Raw genomic sequence first — 24,464 nt, 5'->3', positions numbered from 1 at the left:
GGTAACCGTAGTTGCAACTGTGATAGCACATACAATTAATGTAGTAATCATGGTATCTGAATTGTGGTGACCCCAATCTAAAAAATAATTATGCTTAATGTCACTAGTCATGTGACCATTTAGAGTCATAGACTCACAGAGCATTTCATACAAGAATCTAAACTGAATACTAGTTCAAATTATAAGTTTACTGCTGACAGGAAGTACCATGACCAGTATCTACTACTTAAAAAACTATTCATATAGCTGTCTGCCACTTAAAAAAAATCCACAGTACAAGGCCAGACTCTTTCTAACCAGCCTCCAGGAATTTGGGAATAAGGGTCATGTCTTCCTGAAAAAACAATGATGTACAAACCCACAGAAATAAACACACATATAACATGTTGCTTAGGTCAGAAAAATATATGAAAGGGCCTTAAATAATCTAAAGCACTTTATAAATCCCTACTGTGTCCTTATCACATTCAAAAGAGTTAATGTTGGTTCAATTAAACAGTCTTTTCCTAATAGATAAGCAGATAAAAGAAAACTGATTGACTAAAATAGGAAATGGAATCAAATATGTGAGAACAAAGGACAAATTGTGCTATACAGTAAGTTAAGTTAGCTTTTAAACATCGATCATAATCTGATTGCTTCCTTGTTTTCCCCTGCTGGCAAAACTAGGATCAAAACAGTATCACCTCAGAAAAAATGTCTTTATGTCCTCCCACTTTAAGTTTTATAATAGTAACAGCAAATTTTACACAGAGCTTTTAAAGGATTCATAGTGTGGAGATTATATTATTTCAAAACAAAAACACAGAGAAAAATAACCATTATCATACAATTACCTTATGTTATGCAGCTGATCAAAATTTTGCCATAGTTGAAAAATAAAATAGACCAACCCAATATAAAATAATGGCTATACTAGTTTTAAATATCTTACAACAAGCATCAGATTTTAAATGTATTCTTTTATCTAATTGTACACACCAAGAAATGCTCTCAAAAGAAATCTCGAACATAATTACAACCAAGATGCACAACTAATAAACTTGCAACACAGAATCCTACAAAAAGAGTACATCTTTTTGTTTCTAATATCGAGATATTTTAAAATAAAATTATCCCATACTCACAAATATTAATATAATCAATTTACAGAACATATGCCTAAACATAATGTCGATGTTCAAGCTGCTTTTTAGATACTTCCAAATATACCAGAGGTAAGATGACTTGCTAATATTTCATAATCTACATTGTTTTAGTATTCCTTTAACAATGATTTTTAAGGTGGCATAAAGAAATAATGTAATTTATGACAATGTACAGAGGGAAGGGACCATTAAGAAATTATTCTAAAAAAGAATGCACATTTAAGTAATAAAAGTTTTCAAAACACATGCAGATACCCTTATGCAAAACAATGTATAATACAAAAGTCAACTTAAAGTGTTAAAACATCAGGAAATGAGAAAACAGCTACTCATTGCATACAAGGAAAGTGAAATTAGAAAGGACCGAAAATGGTACTTTAATAGAGTTTGTGCTATTTTTAAAAGATCACTTATTATATACCATCATTAAATAGTCTCAGGTCTTATTTTCATCTGATTACCAAATGAGTTTTCTACTTTATATATACCAGTTAAAAATAATGGCATTGATTATTTTCATTCTGATTGAATTTAGATTTTTAACAAAATCCTCACCACCATAAAACTAAACATTTATAGTAGCAACTATCCCACAATTTCTAAACTCATAAGAAAAAAAAATCAAGCTGGAGAGCAAGAAAACAATGTTTTATCATCATGAAGCAACTACTTCAAACTTCAATAATCAATGTTTTGTCTCCCCCTTCTGGACTACACAATTATGAAAAGAAAAAAAAAAACAGCAAAATAAGATTTAATCTTGTTTTGCAGGATATATTCAAATAATTGGCCTGACACAAGTATAATATTATACGAGGTACTCATTAAGAAACTATTCTATTAATACACTAATAAAACTTCAATTTAATCATGCAGTAACAACTAAACATCCCACAAAAACATACTGCCACACATAGTAGTATTTTATGGATATTACTATTACTAGGTAACTTATGGTAAAAAATGTATCAATAACATTTTAAATTTTTGACTTTGAACCTGGCCATAAATTTATACTTTTAACAGGAACTTACTCTTGGTGTTACCTTCTTCACAGGCCTGGGAGAACAAATCCACTTGGCTCTATTTTGAGAAAAAGGTCTTGCAATAGGCCAATGAGTCTCATGCCTCATTTAGGGCATATAAAAATACATTTTTACTTAACCTTCACTATGATGGGGTTATTTAGAAACACTGCAAAAACTACAAATAGGACTTTTAATTAAGAAGATGAATCTGACAAACAGTACCACAGGCTACCAGAATGGTTTAGCTCTTCTCTATTGGGGTCCACTGAATCATCCAGATGTGCACGTAGCATTCATTACCTGGGAAAGATGTTCAAGCTTCCATTTACAAATGGGAAAAAGGTATTCAAATGATAACCAACATATTCTCATAACCAGTGTGCACAAAGTATATTTAAAATATTAAAAGTCTTGTCCGAAACAAGAGAATTACATTATGAAATTACATTGTTGGTGCTATAAGAGCTTAAAAAAATTATTACATGGTGAAACTTCATTCCTGCTTTTGTGATCTTAGTCATTTCTCCTTGATTTACATGTCTAATGAACTCATCATTTCATCATTATTGATTCACACATCTCTCTGCCCTTTTTAATCATTTGCTGAGGCTGATATATTCTACATCCTTTCTTTCTTTCTCTCTTTCTCTCTCTCTCTCTCTCTCTCTCTCCTCTCTCTCTCTCTCTCTCTCTCTCTTTTACTCACTCTCTCATCTCTCACTCTCTCTAAGCTATACCCTTCATTTAGTTCCTACTAACCACACTCCAGTTCAGGGTCTTATAACTTATGACTGCAACAACCATTAGCTTGATCTCCCTGCCCTCATCTCTAATCTCTCCAATTCCCACTGCCACATTTATGCTCCTCCAAATACACCTCAGAAGTTGTCATTCCATAGCTCAGGACCTTCTAAGATGTCCTCGCTGACAATTAAAGTCACATTCTTGGTATATCTTTCATAAAATGACATCAACCTACCTTTCCAAATGTATGACCCAATAACCATGCTTATTGTATGAACTTCAGAGTTCTCTGGGTTGGTTATTAAATACTCCTATACTTTCCCTTGTTCCCACACTCCACCCATGGTGGCCTCTTTGTTATTCTTCAAATACTCCAGGCACACTCCTGTTCAAGGTCTCTGCACTTGACATTCTCTCTTTCTGCATAGCTTTCCCCTCAATATTTGTATGGCTCTCTCCAATTTTCATTGAGGTTTGTTCAAATATCATGTGCTTGGCCAACAATTATATGAAAAATGTTCAACATCTCTAGCCATCAGAGAAATACAAATCAAAATTAAAGTCAGATTCAATCTCACTCAAGTTAGAATGGCAAGCATCAAGAATACAAATAATAATAAATACTGGCAAGGATATGGGGGTGGAAAGGAACTCATACACTACTGGTGAGAATATAAATTAGTACAGCCATCATGTAAATCAGTATGGAGTTTCCTCAAAAGACTAGGAATGGAATGGAACCACAATATGACTTAGTTACTCCACTCATCAGTATTTACCCAAAAGAATTAAGGTCAGCATATTACAGAGATACATACACCCATGTTAACAGCAGCACAATTTCCAATAGCCAAATTATGGAAACAGACTCAGTGTCCATTGACAGATGAATGGATAAAGAAAATGTGACATATATACACAACAGTTTTATTCAGCCATAAAGAAGAATGAAATTATGGCATTTGCAGGAAAATGGATGGAACTGGAGAGTATCATGTTACATGAAATAAGTCAGACTTAGAAGGTCAAGGGTCACATGTTTTCTCTCATACGTGAAAGCTAGAGAGAAAAAAAGGGGAGTAAAGGATCACATGAAACTAGAAGGGATACCAGTAGCGTAGAAGAGGGGAGGGCAAAGAGAGGAACTGGGGAATGAAATTGATCAACTATATTATGTGCATGTATTAATATGCCACAATGAAACCCACAATTCTGTATAATTAAGCACCAATAAAAAACTAATATATGTAAATACATATCTTTTGCTCAGAGAGCTCACCTTCAAGTCAGCATATCCCTGATGTGTATTCTCATCTTGCTTTTTAAAATGTTTTTCCTTCATAGCACTTACTACTACCTGCCAATACATCTGATATGTTTATTGTCTTTTTCCCCAACTAGAGAGTTCCATGAGGGCTTTACCTGTATGGTTTATCATTCTAGCACCTAGAACAGTGCCTGACAGGTAACAGGTACCCAGTAACTTTTTGTTCAAGAAAAAAGGAAACTGTCAGAGAAGCTTAGAAGGTCAGAGGGAATGAGAATGGTGAATCGGGAATTCAAATTCAGGTCTTTTGATGCCAAAACAAACACTTCCCCAAAAGCTCCTGTTGCTGCCCTAGTCACTCAACTATTTATGTCATTAAATTACCTTATATTTAACATTGTAAGTTCTGGTCATTACAATTCCATTTTCAAACTATCATGTGTAATCATGTCAATTCTACTCCCCCCCCCCACAGAAAAATGCTTATTTTTTCATGTGTGGATAAATTATTCTTGGCTTGCAATCAAATCAAATCAATCATTTTAGATGTTTCTAAATATGTTTTATACAACGTGCTACTAAATAATGAAAAAACAATTTCTTTGGTTCACAAAATTCTACAATACTTATTTAGAACTACGGCCATTGAAAAAAGTCTTTCAGTTCTTTCTATCTCTGCCCTACTCCAAATTCTCTTTGCTAGTTTTTGATATCTACTAGAAGATATTTTATCCTTTTCCTCTGTAAACATTATCTAAAAAAAAAATCCTCAAAAACTTTATTAAATCTTTAAAGTGACCTTGTCAGTATAACTTGAGATCACATATGAATATTTATAAAATTTTTCTCAAATCCCAGCAATAATCCACGTGAAATAACACATAGCATCCAATAATAAGCAAGGCAGTCTCCTTCTAACATCCAGCCAAATCCTCCCAACCACTCTTGACCCAGAACAAATCCTACTTCTCCCTTTAAATCTTCAAATAGCACATATCTAGGAGCTTAGCAAAAAAGAAAAAAGTAGCTCACAGTCTTATCTTTATGCTTTATGTCTTTCATGCCAAGCATTTTGTAGTATTCGCTACATTTAACAAAAACATAATTTGAACCTACTATTACAAAGATTATCAGATAAATATATTAAATACAAATGATATGCTTTAAAATGATCTTGAATTTAGTATTGTTACCTTCATTTTATCAATGGGGGAACTGAGATTCAGAAAGGCTTTGTAAATTATCCAAGGTCACACAGCTAGCATGCAACAGAATCAGAATCTGAACCCAAGTCCATTTGCCTCCGAACCTATGACCTCTACAAAAATATGTTCCTTTATAGAATCTATACCATGGACATAAAAAGACAGACCCATAGAATGAGAGAGACTATTATTCAAGGATATAAATTACTATAAAGTAAAATAGGAATGTTGTAAAAGAAGCCCTTAAGGAATATAGAAAGTAATAAGAACTATAAGATAAAGTAGAGAGTGATTCCATAAGAAAGTTAAAAATAAAGTAATAAAGAAGTTCAGATAAATTACTAGGCGGAAATGGGGAGGAGGATTTGGGAATCGGGATGAAAACAGGTTTCATAGAAAAGCTATGGGCAGAATGTTTACAAAAGAAGGAAAGCCATATATATATGTACACACACACACACACACACACACACACACACACACACACATATATATATATTTTAAAGATTTATAAGCAAATTCAGAAGCAATACTACCTGAGGCTAAGAGGGTAGTTATGTTCAGATAATAGGCAGTTTTCTAGTTTGCATATTCAAGCAAAATTCATAAACATGAATAGTGAACAGTAAGGCTGATGATAGTTCAACATCAGGAGGGCTTCAAATGCCTCTTTCTGCTTCTAATCAACACCAGATACACAAAGGAAAAAACAGGGCCATGCAGATCTAACTCATTACATATTCCATCTTTCCAATTTCAATCTGGCTCTTACACCACTATTCTCTTTCAATAACCACAATATTTGATTGATTATTCTAGAATTTCTTTTCTCTGAAACACCTCTATGAAATTCCTACCTGCCCTTTTGTCAATGGAAAAAAACACCTCCCACCTTTTGAAGATTAATGAGACCAGGACACATCAGTCCTTTTGTTTCTGACTTCTACCAGAGTGATTCTACATACTGTTTTTTCATTCCTCCCTCTAGTTGCAGGAAAACAACAAGGAAAAAATCTCCCTTAAGCAACCCTCCCACCTAAACTTCAGAAGTAACCCTTAATCATTCCTTTAGAAGATGATTCCTATAGTTTCCTCCCTTTATAGCAAGATTTGCAGGCTCAGATGTAAGAAGCAGATCACAGATAAAGACAATGGGTATGAAAGAGTTTATACTATGGATCTATCAAAACAACCCATCTCATTATGCTGTCTTTCAAAATACTCTGGGAACCATATATATGAACTATATAGACTCTGCTGGCCTCCCTTTGAAAGTCTTAGTATATTGCATCTTCAGGACCTATCTTTTATCCTTTTTACCTATCTATCTTCTTCTCCATTAGACCTAGCTTCTTGAAGGCAGAAGCTGTTTTTGTTGGTGAAAAAAGACATGTAAGTGATTTATTATAATAAAATGTTTATTAAGTATATAATACAGTTGTGGAAAGTAAGGAGTTATCTAGGAAAGCTTCTAAGATTGACATGAAGCTTAATCTTGATGGATATTTAGGAGCTTGCTGGGCACCCTAAAGAAGAAAAGGACACTCCAGCTCAAAGATGTGGCCTAGGCTTGATTTAGAGGCATTAAAGATAAGTGTCTTAAGGAATTGCCAATTGTTCCTGTATGAATAAAGAACAAGAAGGCAGCAGGAGATGACTTTTAAAAAGGAGGCAAGGAGGAGATCACAAAAGGTAATTGGAAGCCATTCCAAGGTTTTGAGGAGGGAAAATAGCATGATCTCTGGTAACCATGCAGAACATATATGGGTACAGTGAGAAGCTGAAAATGGGAAACTCAAAGGCCTACAGCAATCACCTGTATGTTAAATGATTAGTCTGAACCTATACTACCAGGAAGTACAGTATAGGTAACTAGGGAGAGAATTTGTAATGGTGGTCCACCTCATGCTTTGAATATAACCCTTGCTGCTCTGACACTCTGGCTTACTTTTAAATGGACATGTTTTCTTTTCCTCTTCTCCATCTCCCCCTCCCTAACTTGGGGTGGGGGGACAGGATTACCTTTTCCCATCCTAGGCAGAATTCTCAGTCTTTGAACACAAACCCACCACAGGAACCAAGTAATTCAGACTTGAGATACACCAGAAGATCTAAGGAATGGCTATCTCTCAAATTAAAAAGTGAATCACAACCCCCCCACAGGGAACACATGGAATGAATCACTTCTTTTAAAAAACCCCTGTTCTCCTGGATGGGCAGAATCACAGCCTCTGGGACTGAAGTCCCCTGTGTCTCTCCTTTGCTAGCAAAGCAATAAACCTCTTTCTCCATGTTTCAAAAATATGTCCTTGTTACGAACTGGCATTGGGGACATGGACCTAGCTTTCAGTAACAGACAGTTAATTAGGAAAATCATGAACAGAACTTAATAACTGATTGGATGTGGAGGAATCGATAATATTTACTGGCTTCTGGAATAGTCCTATGAGCCCAAGACTAGAAATAGTGCTCAGCTCAAGACCAAGTTGAAATAAGCTCAAGATTCTTTATCTCCCCAAATTCCCTTAACCCTAAACTCCCTTGCTAGCCTCCAATATAATATGCATCCTCACAGATTCACTGAAAAGTCTAGTAAATAGCCTTCCAAAGAGTCTCTGTCCTAATCTAGTAGAATAATGCCTAAAGACAGATTATCTTCCGATAAATGTGTCATTAGGGTGAGTCTGTCATTGTGTGAACATCATAAGAGTGTACTTACACAAACCTGGATGGCATAGCCACCTGTACACCTAGCCACATGGTATAAATACCCCATTGCTCCTAGGCTATAAAACTGTTCCACATGTTACTATACTCAATCCTATAGGCTGCTGTAATGCAGTGTTAAGTACTTGTGTGTTTAAACATAGCCAAATATATAACAGGTACAGTGAAATACTAAGTGATAAGTATTTTTCAGGTCCATCAAAACCTTAAGGGAATAGCAAAATTTTTTTCGAAAAGGTTATTTGGTGCATGGTTATATTTCACAATGTGTGCTCCTCAAGTTCCCTTAACAGAATCTCCTGTGGTGCTAGATAAAAATGCAAATTTCTTGGCCACCTCCCAACCTCAAGAATCACAATCCTAGAGTAGGATGGGGTGGGGGGGGGGCACATTTGCATTTCATGCACTATCAGGTTTGAGAACCATTATCCTTATAAAGCCTAAATACCTATCAAATATGTTTCTTAAGTGCTGTTTTTTATCACTCCTTGCCCAAACTAATTTCTTATCTTCTTCCTGAACTTCAAGACCGTCTTTCAACTTGGTTTCTAAATCTTTCTAATATACATTCTCTGTTTCAACAAGTCAACTTCATCTCATTTCCCTCACCTGGCCCTCACACACACTGTGGTTCTTTCTCTAGGCCTTTGCATTTAAAACTATTTCCAGAGTCTGAGGGCTTCTCCCTTAGTGAAATCCCAGTCTTCATAAGGAAAGATTCCAGAAAGCCAGCTTAGGTCCAGAAATTTGCCTGGATTTTTTCCTAATTATGCCAACTCTCCTCTCTCCTACTTATGAATTTCTATTATACTTATAGGCAGTGTGTACAACCTAATATGTTGATTATTTCAACATTCATGAACTGAAGGGTCTTATCTAACGTAAATTTTCTAGTTATGGATGCACCTAGCACAATTCTTGGCACACAATAAACACTACATAAATATCTGATATTTGAAATTACTCTAAAAGATTGATGGCATTTCCCCTCCTTCTAAATGTCACGTGAATTTAAAAAAGAAATATGTTTTTAAAAAGCAAAACAAATATTAATACATGCACTGTTCCAGATATCTCTATGGTCAATGATATAAAGATATTGTTTCCTATTCTTTTCTATAAATAAATATATTCAGTCAAGATAGCAAATTACAGATGGCTCTCAATCATAATACAGGCCAATTTTAGCTTGTTATGTAGTAGTATATCATGCAATTACAGGACTAAATACAGTACCATGAGTACAAAACCTTTAAATGACAGTAAAGGAAAGAACTAATAGATATAAGCAAATCATTTCAATTTATCCATTTAATAATTGAACCCCAAATAAATATGACTTGCCCAGAGTCATATAGCTGAAAAATAGCACCCAACAAAGACAAGCACCCAGGCCCCCTAACTACATGGCAAATATCATTTTCATTACATTATATGTTCAATGATACTAAAGTCAAGTAAAATTGACTAATAAGAATTACTATATTTGCCGGGTATGATGGTATATGCCTATAATCCCAGCAGCTATGGGGTGAGGGGCTGAGGCAGGAGGATCAAGAGTTCAAAGCCAGTTTCAGCAGCTTAGCTAAGGCCTAAGCAACCTAGCAAAACCTTATCTCAAATTGAAAAATAAAAATAAAAAAAAGAAGGCTGGGGATGTGGCTCAGTGGTTGAGACCCCTGGGTTCAGTTCCTGGTACCAAAAAAACTGACAAACGTGTACTTCCAAAAAACAAAAGTAAAAACTTCTAAGAAAATACACCAGCATATTCTAGTTCTAAACCATTTCCCAAAACCAGAGCTAAATCTTAATCACCTGACCTAACATAAATCCCACTGCTTTCATACAATATATGCCAAAAGAACCAAACATATAAAATACTACTAACAACAATCGTAATTCCCCAAACCACAAATTTATATCTAAGGTTAAAACACATCTTTTGTACTTACCGTAACTTTCCTTCCAACTATCTGCATGCAGTGGTCAACGAGGAGAGGTTATGGTGTAAAAAAAACAAATAGCAAAAATATTAGGAATCAGAAGCTTTTTCACAGAAGTGTTTAGTAAATTAGTAAACAGCTAACCCTACTTATACTTTGAATACTTTAGATCTAGAGGTTAAAACAAATAAATCAATATTAATTTCTACCACATTTCAAAAATGTGTAGTCTAAGAAATAAGGATTCCAAACTAAAGGATAATTACTATTTGAGAACTTTTTGAATGTACTGTAATGAGCTTCTCATACAATACAATCTAAATATCAAGTCATGCAAAGTTAATAGCAATCTAGCATCAGCTCACAGCCCCTCAAAAAGTTATCAGTACAATTTTTTTTTTCTCAAATATTGCTGCTTTTTCTTTCTTTGCTATGGCAAGTATACTAGTAAGGTTAAAATAAGGTGATTTAAACAAACTGTTGCATTTAAAGTCATGCATTAAGTTCAGAAGTAAACTTTAGGTTGAAACACTGGAAGATTTTATATTGTTATAAATTTAAGGTCTATAATATTGTTTTATCTTATACTCGAAAATTACAAAGAAAGACTGCTTATTGTTCCAGTTTTCTAGGTCATCCTAGCATTTCTATTATAAAATCAGAGTTTTCTATATAATGTGAAGACAATGAAGATTTTATATATGAACATGCACATATTCATCAGAAGAAATTAATTCAAAAATCTCAACTTTCAGCTTTACATAAGAGAGAAGAGAATCTGAGAGAGAGAGACGTGTTTAAGAAAACAAGAAGTAAACTCATAGTCCTAAACATAATTTTATGCCAAAATCCAAATATAAATCAAATCACTGTTATCAGATTCCCACATTTGAATATCAAGCAGTGTCCAAAAAAGAGCTAATCCACAATCTAAAACCATTAATCTGATTAGCTGTTATTATCAAGATGTGTTCTATTTTTCAGCTAGTGCTTTAAAACTAAAAATCAAATTTAATTGCAACCTCAGTAAGAATCCCAAGTGGGAACAGGATATCACAAGATGCAAAAAGATAATGACAGTTTCCAAGTAAATTATTTCAGAGGAATCCAAGAATCTCCAAATGGAGAAGCAGGTTTCTTAAATATTCATTCAACAGACTATTTACAGGCAGTGATTATTTACTTGAATAAAAGCCTCTTTGGTGCCATTAACACTCTTCTGAATTGAAAGATATGCTATTGACCTAATTATTTCCTCCCACCAAAAAAGACAGAGGTTGTATTTGTCCCTTGTCTATTTAGCACAGGCATAAGACTAAAAAGAGAAGGCACAGTCTGTCTTAACAATTAAGGCAGGTCTATACTCAGTGAAACAACCACAATATGGCCCATTTAATGATTCATTTAGATTGCAAAATGACTGCATTTAGCTAAAGCACATACAGCATTAGATTAGATTGATTAGCCAAGGGTAACTAAGAGAAACTAGTTGGTCATGTCTGGGTTTAATTGTTTCATCATATCCAGACCATAGCTGGAAATGATTCCGAGAAAGAAAGTCTCTGATAATGGCAAAAGCAAAACCATAATAAATGCATACACACACACATATACAGATGTACTACAACTTTAAGTACTTGTTATGTAGGTAAGTCCAACAAATCTGTAAATACAGTTGGTTTCACTATTTTAAATTATTTCTGATATTTTAAACAATGATACCTCTCAATGGTTCCTATGTCTTCAAAAATATAATCTGACATATTCTAAAATCTCAACTTCAAAGACTGTGATTTAAATTAGAACTAAACTGAATTCCTGGTATTCTAATAAAGGTACTGCCATTACCAAACTAATGTTAAGACTTCAGTGAATAACTTTTCCTAAGTGTCAAAATATGCTGTTAAGTATATGTAAAAGTCTCTATAAATCACCAACATATTGTACCTGTTTCAGGATTATGAATCAGTAGGACAACTTCTGCAATATTAACAAAGCACAGTTACCCATTTCATCTTTTGAAAATAAAGTATCTCCCAGGTTATCCATGGCTTAATCATCCACATATACTGCTAGCCTAGCTCAGTCCATAACCACACTTCCTACAATAATCAAAACAGTCCAACTGGGCTGGGGAGATAGCTCAGCTGGTAGAGTGCTTGCCTCACAAGCACAAGGCCCTGAGTTCCATCCCCAGTACTGCAAAAAAAAAAAAAAATAGTCCCAACTCATGCCAGATTCAGTGGCACACGCCTATAATCCCAGAGGCTCAGGGTCAGGAGGCTGAGGCAGGAGAATCATGAGTTCAAAGACAGCCTCGACAACTTGCAAAACCCTATGCAACTTAGTGAGCCACTGTCTCTAAATAAAATAGTTTTTAAAAAGGACTGGAGATGTGGCTCAGTGGTTGAGCACCCCTGGGTTCAGTTCCTGCTACCACAAAAAAAAAAAGGAGTCCAACTGACAGGGGATAAATGCAGACAGGGGGTTCCTCTCTACTTACCTATTTGGAGCTCACTCATTACCGACAGAGTTATTCAAGCTACTTTTTCCTTTAACGTTCATGTACTATTTTTCTACTATGTACTAAGCACAGAATTTTAAAAACCTAAGCAATGGTTTACATCATTACCTTGTGATTTCCTTAACATTCTCTTATCCCATGCTAATTTTAATAAAGTTAATTACACAACAAAAGAGTCTTGTTTGCTTTAGAAACAGGTTTTGACCACCATTTCTGTATATTGCTTCATCCTGCTTTAATGTCCTTACCCAGGAACCCAAGGAGCATGATGGACATTTCTCACCGAGCTCACATTTTGTTCTTTTGGTTTTAGATCCCATACAAAATGACTAATGCAAGTGACTAAAGGGGAAAATATACAATTTATGTTTGACTTTAATTTCCACGTTTGACACATGACTCTAAAAACATTCTATCAGGGACTCTAGCCCTTAACTTTGTTTTTACTTCAAGAATGAAAATTCTGAATACCTATAAAACATTTTCACAAAGTAGTATTTACCATCATAAACTGCTTTAAATGAGGAAACATTTTTATCAATATTGGGGAGAAAAATAAGAGCCTCACACATGCTAGGTAAGTACTCTACCACTGAGCTATATCTCCAGTCCTAAATGAGGACACATTTTAATGAGTATATCAATATAATGCAAAAGTAAGAATAAAAAAGTGCAAGACATACAAAGCACATCCAAAGCCTAATGAAAGACGGCAGGATGGGAAGGAAGCCTGGTTACACATGGGAAAACAGCCATACATTCAGTGATAATTGGTGCAAATTTTATTGTCCTGATCATGAAAGGTCAGGGATTAGAATATTGTTTTTCACTGAATGCCATCTCTCTCACCTTTAAAGAAGAAATTACACAAACAATTTTCAGGGTTTTAATGATAGAAAACAGTACTAATTAATGTATCCCCAAGGTGAGAAGCTTCAAAACATGCTTGTCAACAGGCTTTCTTCCATCATAATATTTGGTTCATGAAAAACATTAGCAAAAAAATATAAGCTTGAAACTTTTACAAATGTGTTATGCATATATGAGGTGCTCATAGTTATGCTGAATGAAACAAATAAGGACAAATATTCGGTTGTACTAGTTTTGAGGCTAGTGCCTTAAACATGAAATTTTCATGTCTTTTGAGAACATTCCATTTCCATCTTTTGAAAAAAGCAGATTGAATGAGCTCATCTAATATTTAACCAAATCTTTGCATTTTAATCTGAAAAATGAGTATATAACTTAAGGTGTGCATTTCCTTGATCACTTGAAGATGAAACTATGATAATAAATGCAAATGAGTTCTGCATAAAGATCAAGTAATAATCAAAAGGTCAAGGTAGAAGAGCATCATATATATAATCTTCATTATGGTCAGTCCCACTTACACAAACAATAACCACAAATAAACCAGAGACACTAACAAAACCCTATCATTAAAAGCATCACATGACTACTCATATAGTATTATCTATACTTTGCACTCAGATTTAGTTATACAGATTTCCTAGCATACTTTCCTTTAGGTATTTGAAAAATAACACTAAATGTACACCCTGCATTTCCTAAAGCATTTTACTGTGAACAATAACTTGAGTGCAAAAATGAGAAGAGATTCATCAGAATTTCAAAGTAAAACCCAATGCATCACCTAATTCTATTGAAAACGACGCTCATGGCAAATTTCACTTATCACTTGAAACATATTTCTGCCCTTGGATACCAGAAGCAAATTAAAAAACATGCTGTTGCTCTGCTCTGGCAGAGCTGCAATGCGTTATGTTTAAATAGTTCAGCATTCAGATTTAGCTTACTTAAAGTATGATATAGAATCAATACAATTGCAAAATTCAGTAATTGCTACTGGAACTACTGTATTGAAATAGTATTAATAGCAGAGCCAAATAACTTTAGAATATATTTTTCCAATGAGGAAGTTCAGTGGTCAACTCTTCAAATTTAGAATATATTTTAAATGTGCATGTTTATATGCATATGTAATATATGCATATACCTACAGAAAAAATCACTGTATATGTGTATATATAGTACACATACACACATACCTATGTCCAGTGATTTTATGAACTCTAGATATGAAGGGTCTTTCTTTATAAACATGTAAAAGACACATTTTGCCATTTCAAAAGTATATTTTTCTTACCAAAAAAGGCTATTTTTTGGAAGTGCCTTAGGAGGTGAAAGAAACAAAATATTAAAACAGTACGTTTTTTTCCCGTTGATAAGTCCCTTCAATGAACTCACATTCAAGTCTTGAGATTCACACAGATTTGATTAAAGTTCCTATTAAGTGCTTTCCTTTATATTGAACAAAACTGTACAATAACAATTATGAGGCAGCTTACAGTTTGCATTATATAAAATGATGAATAAAAGTCAACAACACTGCACATTAAAAAGCACAGCTAAAAATTACATGCAAGCAGACACCAGACATGTAGCTTTCTTTGTCAACTTAATTAAAGATGACTATGCTGTTTGTATCTTCTCCCTCAAAATCCAACATTTTTATCTAACAACCTGTACATTAAGTGAAATACCTGCAAAATGCTGTCAATTTTTAGTAATTACACAAAGCCTCTGCCCCCAAAGTCGTTGGATTATTACCTCAAGAGCCTGCTGTCCTTTTTAATCTTTCTTGTTTATAATAATGAGAGCTTCCCATTTCCAAAGATGAACACTTTCATTTTGAAAATATATACTAAATGTATAAAAATACACACGAAAATGGTTTCCTAAATAGTCTGAATACATTGAGGCAAAAATTTGAACATCTGAGGTTTAATCATCTTTAAGTAGATACTGCTTAAGCTCATTCTGTTGGTACCAGGAAAGTTTCTCTACTTACAGATTTGGCAGTAGCAGAAATATACTGGACAACCATCTCACGCTTGGTGGTAAAATCTTTGTTTCGTAAAGGAGCTTTTTTTTCTTCATTAAGGTTCATGTCCTCCTGTTAGAAAGAACATTTACTGTGAGCATTGATAAATTTCTGCCTAAGCATTTCAAAAGTGATTAATAAATATTAATAATGTCTATGTCTTAAAATGTTGTCATTCTGTAACTAACAATTCTTTTTTCTGGATATTTCACCATTATTTTTTACTCTAGATACCATAATAATAAATATTAATAAAGTCTTCTTTAAAAGTCATACTATAACTAACAATAATTCTTTTTGTCTGGATACTTCACTATTATTTTTCACTCTAGATGCCATAATCTTGCACAAATTTTACCAAGTATCCAATGTTTATATTACTACCAAGTCAATCAGTGAGCAGAGAGTCAAAGATATTTTTAAACTATTCCACAGACTAAATTGGCAATTTAGAGCATAGATATACATTATACAGCCCTAACAAAGCTATTTGTTTAACTTGATAGCAAAAGCAAACACACACTCACAAATTGCTATTTGACATATGCTCCCTTAGGATTATTATCCAAGAAAGCAAATATGATTGGCAAAGAGGGAATATGCACCCATAACATATCACTGAAGAAAACTTCATAGTAAGTTGCTGGATTTAAGAAAGAAAAAAAAGGAGAAATATAGTTAGTTGTAATGGGATAACAAAAATCACTCATTGGACAGAAAAATATTCAGTTAAAGAACACACTGAGGTTCAGTAAACTTTATATGGTTGGGAACACACCTTTATTTTGTGAATATACACACATATCATTTTCATTACACAAATTATTTTTCTTCACTTTGAAACTCATGTTAATCTACACAACATACAAAGACATCGTGGATGGGATTGCAAAACCAAGATGGAAACGATTATGCTTCAAAATGGAAAAATGAAAGACAACACAGAGAATGGGTCAAGATGTTTAAAATTGTGTCTGTCAAGGGACAGATACTCATATATAAAGAAACTTATACAACTCAAGGAAAAGACAAATATCTCAATTACAAATCGGCAAAGTATTTGAGTACACATTTTTCTTAAGAAGATATAAGAACCAATAAGCACATGAAAAGATGTTCAACATCATTATGCATTAGGGAAATGCAAAGCAAAACCACAATGTGATCCCCCTTCACTCGAAGACAGTTTGAAAAAAAAGATGAAAATAAGAAATGTTGGAAGGAAGGGCTGAGGAGGGCACAGAGCTTCCTAGCATGTGCAAGGTTCTGGGTTCAATCTCTAGTACCACCAAACAAACAACAACAACAAATGTTAGAGAAGGGATGTGAAGAAACTGGAACACTCACCCATTAGTGGTGGGAATGTAAAACAATGCAGCCATCTTGATAAAACAATCTGGCAATTTCTTGAGAGGTTATACACAGAGTTATCATATGATTCAGCTCATATACCCAAAATATCTCCACACCAAAACTTGCACATGAATGTTTACAGCAGCATTATTTCTAATAACCACAGAGTAGAAACAATTCAAGCGTCCATCGAGTACTGACTAAATAAAATGTGGTATATCCATAAATGTGTCATATCCAATATTATTCATCTATAACAAGGAATAAAGTATTGATGTTATAAAATGGATGAACCTTAAAATTATTCTATGCTAACTGAAAGAAACCAGTCACAAAAACCACATATTACATGATTCCATCAATGAAAAGGCAAGTCTATAGAGTTAGAAAATAGATTAGTGGTTGCCAGGGCCAGAAGAAGAGGAAAAGAGGATTAAAGTATGACTGTTTATGGGAATGGTGTTTCTTTCTGGGGTGCTGCAAATGTTCTAAATTGACTGATATGTGGTCTTTGAATATACTAAGAAACACCAAAGTGTATACTTTAAAAGGTTGAATTTTATGTATGTGAATTATATCTTTATTTTACATTTTAAAATTTTAATTTTGATTGATATATAATAATTGCACATATCCTTGGAGTACAATGTCATCTTTGGATACATATAATGACTGAATCAGGGTAGTTTGCATATCTATCATCTTAAACATTTATCATTTCTTTATGGCATCAGAATATTCGAAACTCTCTTCTAGCTCTTCCAAAGTACAGAAAACATTATTATTAACTATAGTCACACTATTGTATAAAGGAACACCAGGACTTATTTTTCCTATCTAACACTGCACCCACTGACCAACTTTTCCCCATCCCATCTCTCCCTTACCACCTCTTAGCCTCTAGTAACCACTATTATATTCTCAAGTTCTATGATAATATAAATTATTGGGAATGTAAATTATTATAGCTGCCACAGAAAAAAATATGAAGTTTCCTTCAGAAATTAAAACAGTCATGATCCAGCAATCCCACTACTGGTTATATATGCAAAGGAAATGAAATCAGTAGGTCAAAGAGACATCTGTAATCCTATGTTCACTGCAGCAGTCTTCACAACAACCAGGAAACAGAAACAACTCAAGTATCCATCAACTGATGAATGCAAAAAGAAAATGTGGTGCGAGGGAATACTATTTGGCTAAAAAGAGAATGAAATCCTGTCATTTGAGACAAAGCAGATAAAACTGGAGATCATTATGTTAAGTGAAATAAGTTAGGCACAGAAAGACAAATATCTCATATTCTTTTTCATATATGGAACCTAAAAAATTTGTATCTTAATTTTTTTAAAAAATCAGTATTTTTATCCCTTTATTCTTTCAGTAATTCTGAAAATTCTATTTTTAATCAAGTAAATTTACTGGCAAAGAATAATATTAAAGCTATTTTAAAGATTCATACGTGATAATGTGGTGGAAAAACCAAAGAATCCATGAAAAGTAACCAAGCGTCACTTATCTATTGAACAACAGATCCCTAGTCAAAAATACAAAATACAAAATGCTCTGAAATCCAAAAATTTTGGGGTGTCATTCTGAAACCTTTTAAATGCTAATATGATGCTGAAAACACTTCAGATTTTGGAGGCTTTCAGTCTTCTGATTTGCTGATTAGGGATACTCAACAGTAAAGTCTACGCATATATTACAAAATCTGAAAAACTCAAATACTTCTTCTGGTCCCACACACTTTGGATAAGGGATACTCAACCACAGTACCTTTAGTGACAGCAAAATTCACCTGATCTACATTTGCACTCACTGCAGTGATTCTTATGACTATACATAGTCAATATAGTCAATATCTATAAATTTCATGTTAAATATACAAGTTCTTTTCCATACTCACCTGGATCACTGTCTCTACTCTCGCCTTTTCTATCTTATATCCTTATTTTCTTCATTTGTATAGCTTATTAAAACCTTACTAGAAGGCAGAAAATACTTTTGCCTCTCCCTCTCATAAGTTCTAGAATTGTTGAGTCCAAACAATCAATCATAGCAACTAGGCTGGATAGCACTTCTAAGAGTCCACAGATGCTCATCTATGTTCTGCAACTCTATCAACTGACAGGGAACTCACTACCTCCTCCTAAGATGAACAGCTCAGCTCATCTTAGGGCAGTTCAACTTTTGCTAGTTTTTTCCTTGGAGGACTTGATGTTAAATGTGTATAACAAAATACTAATGTGTTAAGGTGGCAAGACTGTGCCTTTTTTTACTTCTCTACTTTTAAATTTTGGAATCACTCATTTACTGGGCGTATACTATGCATGATGGACTATGCAAGGCTGGATAAGGGGGTGTAAATTTGAGAGACTGCTTTCACATTCAAATTAAAGGTTACTATTTATGAAGCAATGCCTGATACTTAGGAAAAGCTACATATGTTTGTAGAATAAATAAAAATAGGTAAGTCATGGCCTAGTGGCAACAAATGTACTAGAGGTATATGAGGACTCTGGAAACACACAGGACAGGTGGAAAAGTCAGAGAAGTCTTCACTAGGATTTGGGTCATGAAGGTAAGGAAAATCCAACTAAAGGCTAGGAGACTAGCTAGGAGATTCTGGTGGTCATCTGTCATTTTTGGCTGCCCAACATTATTTGAACCTGACCTCTATATTTTAGTACATCCTCAATTATCAGTCCCACCTAACAAAGTAGAATCTACAAAAATTACATTTGCCAGTCTCCCTTAATAATTAGAGTACAGGCATGTTGTTTAGTCTCCACCTACAAAATGCATTTATGAGAGATGCAAATCCAGAAGTGAAGTATATGAGAGGAAATATATGGCCATGAATAGGTCATCCATTTTGCCGGTTTGGGTAGCAACAGAAATCATGTAATTACAGAATTAATGGCAGATTTTTTATTAAGACAGTTTAACCAAGTGATTCTGGGCTGGCAACAGCTTCTTTAATTGCAGTGTTTCACTTGTGTAGTTCTGGAAGTTATGCCTACGATGGCACCTAAAGTCTGTTTCTGTAACCTTCCTAATTAAAGCAAACTAATATCCCTTAATAATATCTTCTACTTAAACTAGCCAGAATAGATTTTCTTATGTTCAATATTTGGGTTAGTAAAGTGTTTCAAGTGACTAGTGATAAGGACGATAGATTAGACAAAAGGAAATTAATTGAAGAACCACATACATGTTATGTGAAGGTAGCATTCTCTCTTTCAGGCTAAAGTATACCTGACTAGATTCCATTTATCTTCATGTGACATGGATTAGAATCCATGACTACCTCTTTCAAATATTCTGCAGTTTGATAAATACAAGGAAGGAAAAGATTTCCATCTCCTTCATCTTATACTATACCTCTATTAATTCAGCCTCTGATTGTATGATCTTATTGGCTAAGTATATCATTCTGCTCACCCGTATTATGCTCATTTTCATCAAAATCCCTAAGTTCTTTTGGTTCAAATATGCTGGCCTCTATCTCTCCTGCCTCCAAATTTTCTGGTAAAATTTCAGTCTCTGATGGATGTGGTTATCATGAATCTACATCCTCCCAAGTAGAATCAACTCTGGAATACTGACAAGATTAAGTGTGTGTATTTGTACACTTCAAAGTCAGGCCCAAGAGGGTAGTGTGCTGCTTTTGGCAGTCTCTAGGTAGGTAGTCTCCTCTCCTTCCAGTGACGTTTCTACCTTACTATGTACCTCCATCCAATTTTTAATGATGCACAATGCTGAGATCATGCCATCAGAGGGAAGTAGGTAAGAAAATAAGGGTAATAGATTATATACCCCAGAGGAATGTTGTCAAGATTAAGTATGATCAGACATATCAAGCCTGGTGTATATTAACTAGTCTTCAAAGAATGCTAGCTATTAGAAATGTTACCACCACTCCAGTCTCATTTTTAAAAAACAATCTTTATCTTACCCCTTATGTGTTAATAACATTAGGTTCTTCATAGTTTTGTAACAAACACTATGTTTCTGCCAGAAATGCTGTCATCTTTGCCACCATCTCCCTTTGTAAGCCACAGCTACCCATCAAATCCATATCTGGTTAACTGTTATGCTTCAAGGTTATGCTCACTAATCTTTCAGGAAAATTTCACCCAACATGCCTCATTTGGAAATGGCTCATTCTGTTCTTCCATATTGATTCCACTTAGACAATAAAACTATGTGATAAATCTCTCTCCTAAAACTGAACTAACTGAGGGCAGGAACTTATTTATCCTTCTACTCCCAGCAAAGAACAGTTCCTGGAATGTAATAAGAAAAAAAACAAAGATTTGTTGAACCAATGTGATATTTAGGACCTTTTCTTTAAATATTTTAAATTGCTTTAGAGTCATCTACATTTTTATATTTATAAATTTATTGTATAGGTTGGTTGAAAACAGGTATCATTCATATGAACAGAAGAGTCTATAATGACTCATTTTTTTCTTCTAGAAATAAAAAATATACCACTAATTAGGCAGCTGATACTTCCAAATCATTAACTCCAGCTTTATAATATAATAATAAAACTAAATAGAGCAATACTCATAATTCAGTATTAACTCTAAACAACTTAATTGAATATGAATCTACTTCTAAACACACTGAGTTCTTATAGTAGTCAAACAAAAAAAGCAAGCTTTAAGCATGTTTAACATTTATTTTATGTATCTCCAGTAAAAAATGTACTTTGAAGTCAAAATAGCTGACCACTTATAATATTTCAAAGCCATATTAGCAACTAAGAAATTAATTTTTCCTCTGTCCACATATGCTATGATACAATTTTTCCTTCATAGACAAATTTGTCACTTCTTCAGCAAACACTGTCTTCTTTTTTTATTTTTTTTTCTTGGTGCTAGAGATTGAACCCAGGGTGTCATGTATGCTAAGCACAAGTTTTACCACTGAGTTATACCCCCAGTCACAAACATTATATTCTTAAAAATATTAATGAGGAATTACATAAAATAGAGTCAGATGAGAAGGTCAAAAGTTAAGCCAGCTGCCTATTCATTTGTATTCTCATTGATTCATTCTCATTCTTTCTCTCCTTTTTTCTCCACTACCATAAGTATTTAAGCAGAGGACAATATAATTTTTTTAAACTTTCCCCTCACCTTCCAACTTTATTTTCTATTTTCCTTTCTTTCCCACTGGTTTTCTATTTTGCTTTATGAGAGACAAATGTCAGTCTTCTATGTTTTTCTATCTCTTCCTTCCCTATAAGACAAAAGTAACACTGCTATAAATTTTATTAAAATTTTTCTATGAATTTTCTACATATTATATATTTTTGTTCCTGCAACAAATCTTGATTTCAGCTTAAGGCTGGATTTTATACTTGCTGTTTTTAAATCTGAACTTAACTTCAGCACTAAATGTTTGCCATCTTCCTTCAGTTTCTTAATAGTAAATATTCAAGTATCCTCCAACTTCTAGACTGGGAAGATTTTTACCTCTGAAGACAATGAATGAATGACAAAGTCCCAGTATCTAAAATACATCCTAGCACGAACAATGATTACAACTATGTTTTATTATTTTAAGGTTTTAAATTAATGGATTTTTACAAGATTTGTTTATTTCTTTTGTAAAGGGATGTTGAGTAATTTTTCTAGCTTTGGTTCCATAATTACTTCTAGCTAGAAAGAACAAAACATTTCTTTTTAAAATCCCAATGAAAGTATCAGGGATTTTTCTTCATAATAAAATAATTGGCCACTTCTACCTGATATGAATTAACTACCTCATGGTTTTGAAAAACCCAGTTAACATTACCTATATAGACTGTAACCACATAAAATATGGGAGCTCAGGTAGAAAAAAAAGCTAAAGGAAAAAAGTTTTCCCAATACAATATTTGTGAAAGTAGTATGGAGCCCAAAGCGGAAAAAAAAGACACAATATTAAGTGAATATTACTGAGTATGGCACAAAAATTCATCTATTTCTACTTTCAAGGTCCTGCTGGAAGGATCCAACTTTGAACACCTACAATTACCCCTTTATCAGCAACAGGGTAAATTCAGAACATGCTTCAATATTAGAAACATAAATATTACATTTCTCTTGTGATCCTTAAACCTGAGCTCATGTTCAACCAATGGTTTCCAGAGCACAGAGATTACATAAAAGACCCACTGGGATTTAGAAAATACTGTTATTCAAAAGAGAAAAGAAAGAAAAAGATTTACTGATATTTCAGGAGAGTAACCACTAGATTCCCTTATTGGATCCACAGGTTCAAAAGGTACATGAGGTAGCTTAGGGGAAGAGTGATGTACCTACAATGCATATTTATTTCCTTCCACTGTGCTATAGCATACTGTGGTTGACATGCACCTGGTTAGTGGATTTACTGGTTATTTTATCTAGTTTTAACTCAAAAAACCTCAAGAAATGAAAAAGTAACTGTAAATAAGTACTACAAAGACAACAGATTGAAGATAATAATAACAATAATGTAAGAAAAAGGGAATAAGAAAATGTTACATTAATATTTCTCCTACTCATAATTCTGATTCATCACACAGTAAAAATAACAAAAATCTAAGGCTAATAAGCTGCATACCCACAAGATTGAAATTATGAAGGTAACTACTTAAAATATGGATGCATATCAATCAATGGTGATGACCCTCACTTTATGTGCATATTATACTTTAAAATATTAGTTAATGATGGTATAAAGCCACCTCAAATTAGCAGGCCATTTAAAATTCAAGCATCCAGAGCATGAATAAAACTTCTTCAATTTTCTCAGCAATAATTAGAATCATATGATAATCAATCAAGTACCTTAATGATACTATGTAAACTTAATGACACATGCTTAGAAATCTCTTTTGAATTTTTTTTCTCTAATAGCAAAAGACAAAAGGTCCCATGGCATTGGGGAAACATTTCGTAAAAGCAGATGAAATAATACATGCAAAACAGCATAACAGTCAACTAAAATACATCCCTTGTCAGCAAATACTGTCAGAAGACACACAGAAATCACTGCTGAAAATTTGCTAAAGCAAGCATTAGAAAAATTACTTGGTGTGGGAGGTTTACTACATAGCTGGATGAAAATACAGGGTTTTTTAAACAGCTTATAGTATCTGCTAAATTGGTTCAATAATGAAATAAATAAGCCACTTTTGAGTCACTAATAGGACAATATAACACAGAAAACATACTACCAAAATTAATTATTTTTTAATAAAAGAAGTTTTATGGAAAGACTATAAGTGGGGAGATTTCCTGAGTAAGGTGGCCCAACTTGCAAAATTCAAGCCTGAAGTTTAAAGTACAGAGAATGCTACACAGAGTCAGGAATGTAACTCTTTTTTAAAAAATCTTTTTAAATAAACCCATACTTCAAATACAATAGAATATTTACAATATTTTGAAATGAGATAGGAAGTGACCATGAAAACATTTTGTACCTTACAAAAGATATCACTGGTTATCTCAAGATCAAATAATTTAAAAGCACTGAAATTTAGCATGACTTAGGAGTTTTTCATTCACAAAGAGAGAATAATTAGTAAGAAAATAACTTCTTTCAAATAAACTTCATTGAAAAAGACACACAATG

At 33.7% G+C, this 24,464-nt stretch overlaps 1 protein-coding gene across 6 annotated transcripts in view; it reads right to left on the bottom strand.

Moving 5' to 3' along the window:
• Diaph2 (diaphanous related formin 2) overlaps nucleotides 1–24,464 on the bottom strand; it is an 831,244-nt gene that overhangs the window by 747,626 nt on the left and 59,154 nt on the right. For all 6 annotated transcript variants that reach the window (XM_047535653.1, XM_047535655.1, XM_047535654.1 and 3 more), the window contains one exon: nucleotides 15,459–15,563. In XM_047535653.1, coding sequence (XP_047391609.1) covers nucleotides 15,459–15,563 — 105 coding nt within the window. The remainder of the gene's footprint in view (nucleotides 1–15,458; nucleotides 15,564–24,464) is intronic.

The sequence above is a fragment of the Sciurus carolinensis genome, chromosome X (assembly GCF_902686445.1).
Source record: "Sciurus carolinensis chromosome X, mSciCar1.2, whole genome shotgun sequence".
NCBI classification, from domain to species: domain Eukaryota; kingdom Metazoa; phylum Chordata; class Mammalia; order Rodentia; family Sciuridae; genus Sciurus; species Sciurus carolinensis.
Note: the sequence above shows the minus strand (reverse complement) of the source record. Positions and strands in the feature narration are given on the sequence as shown.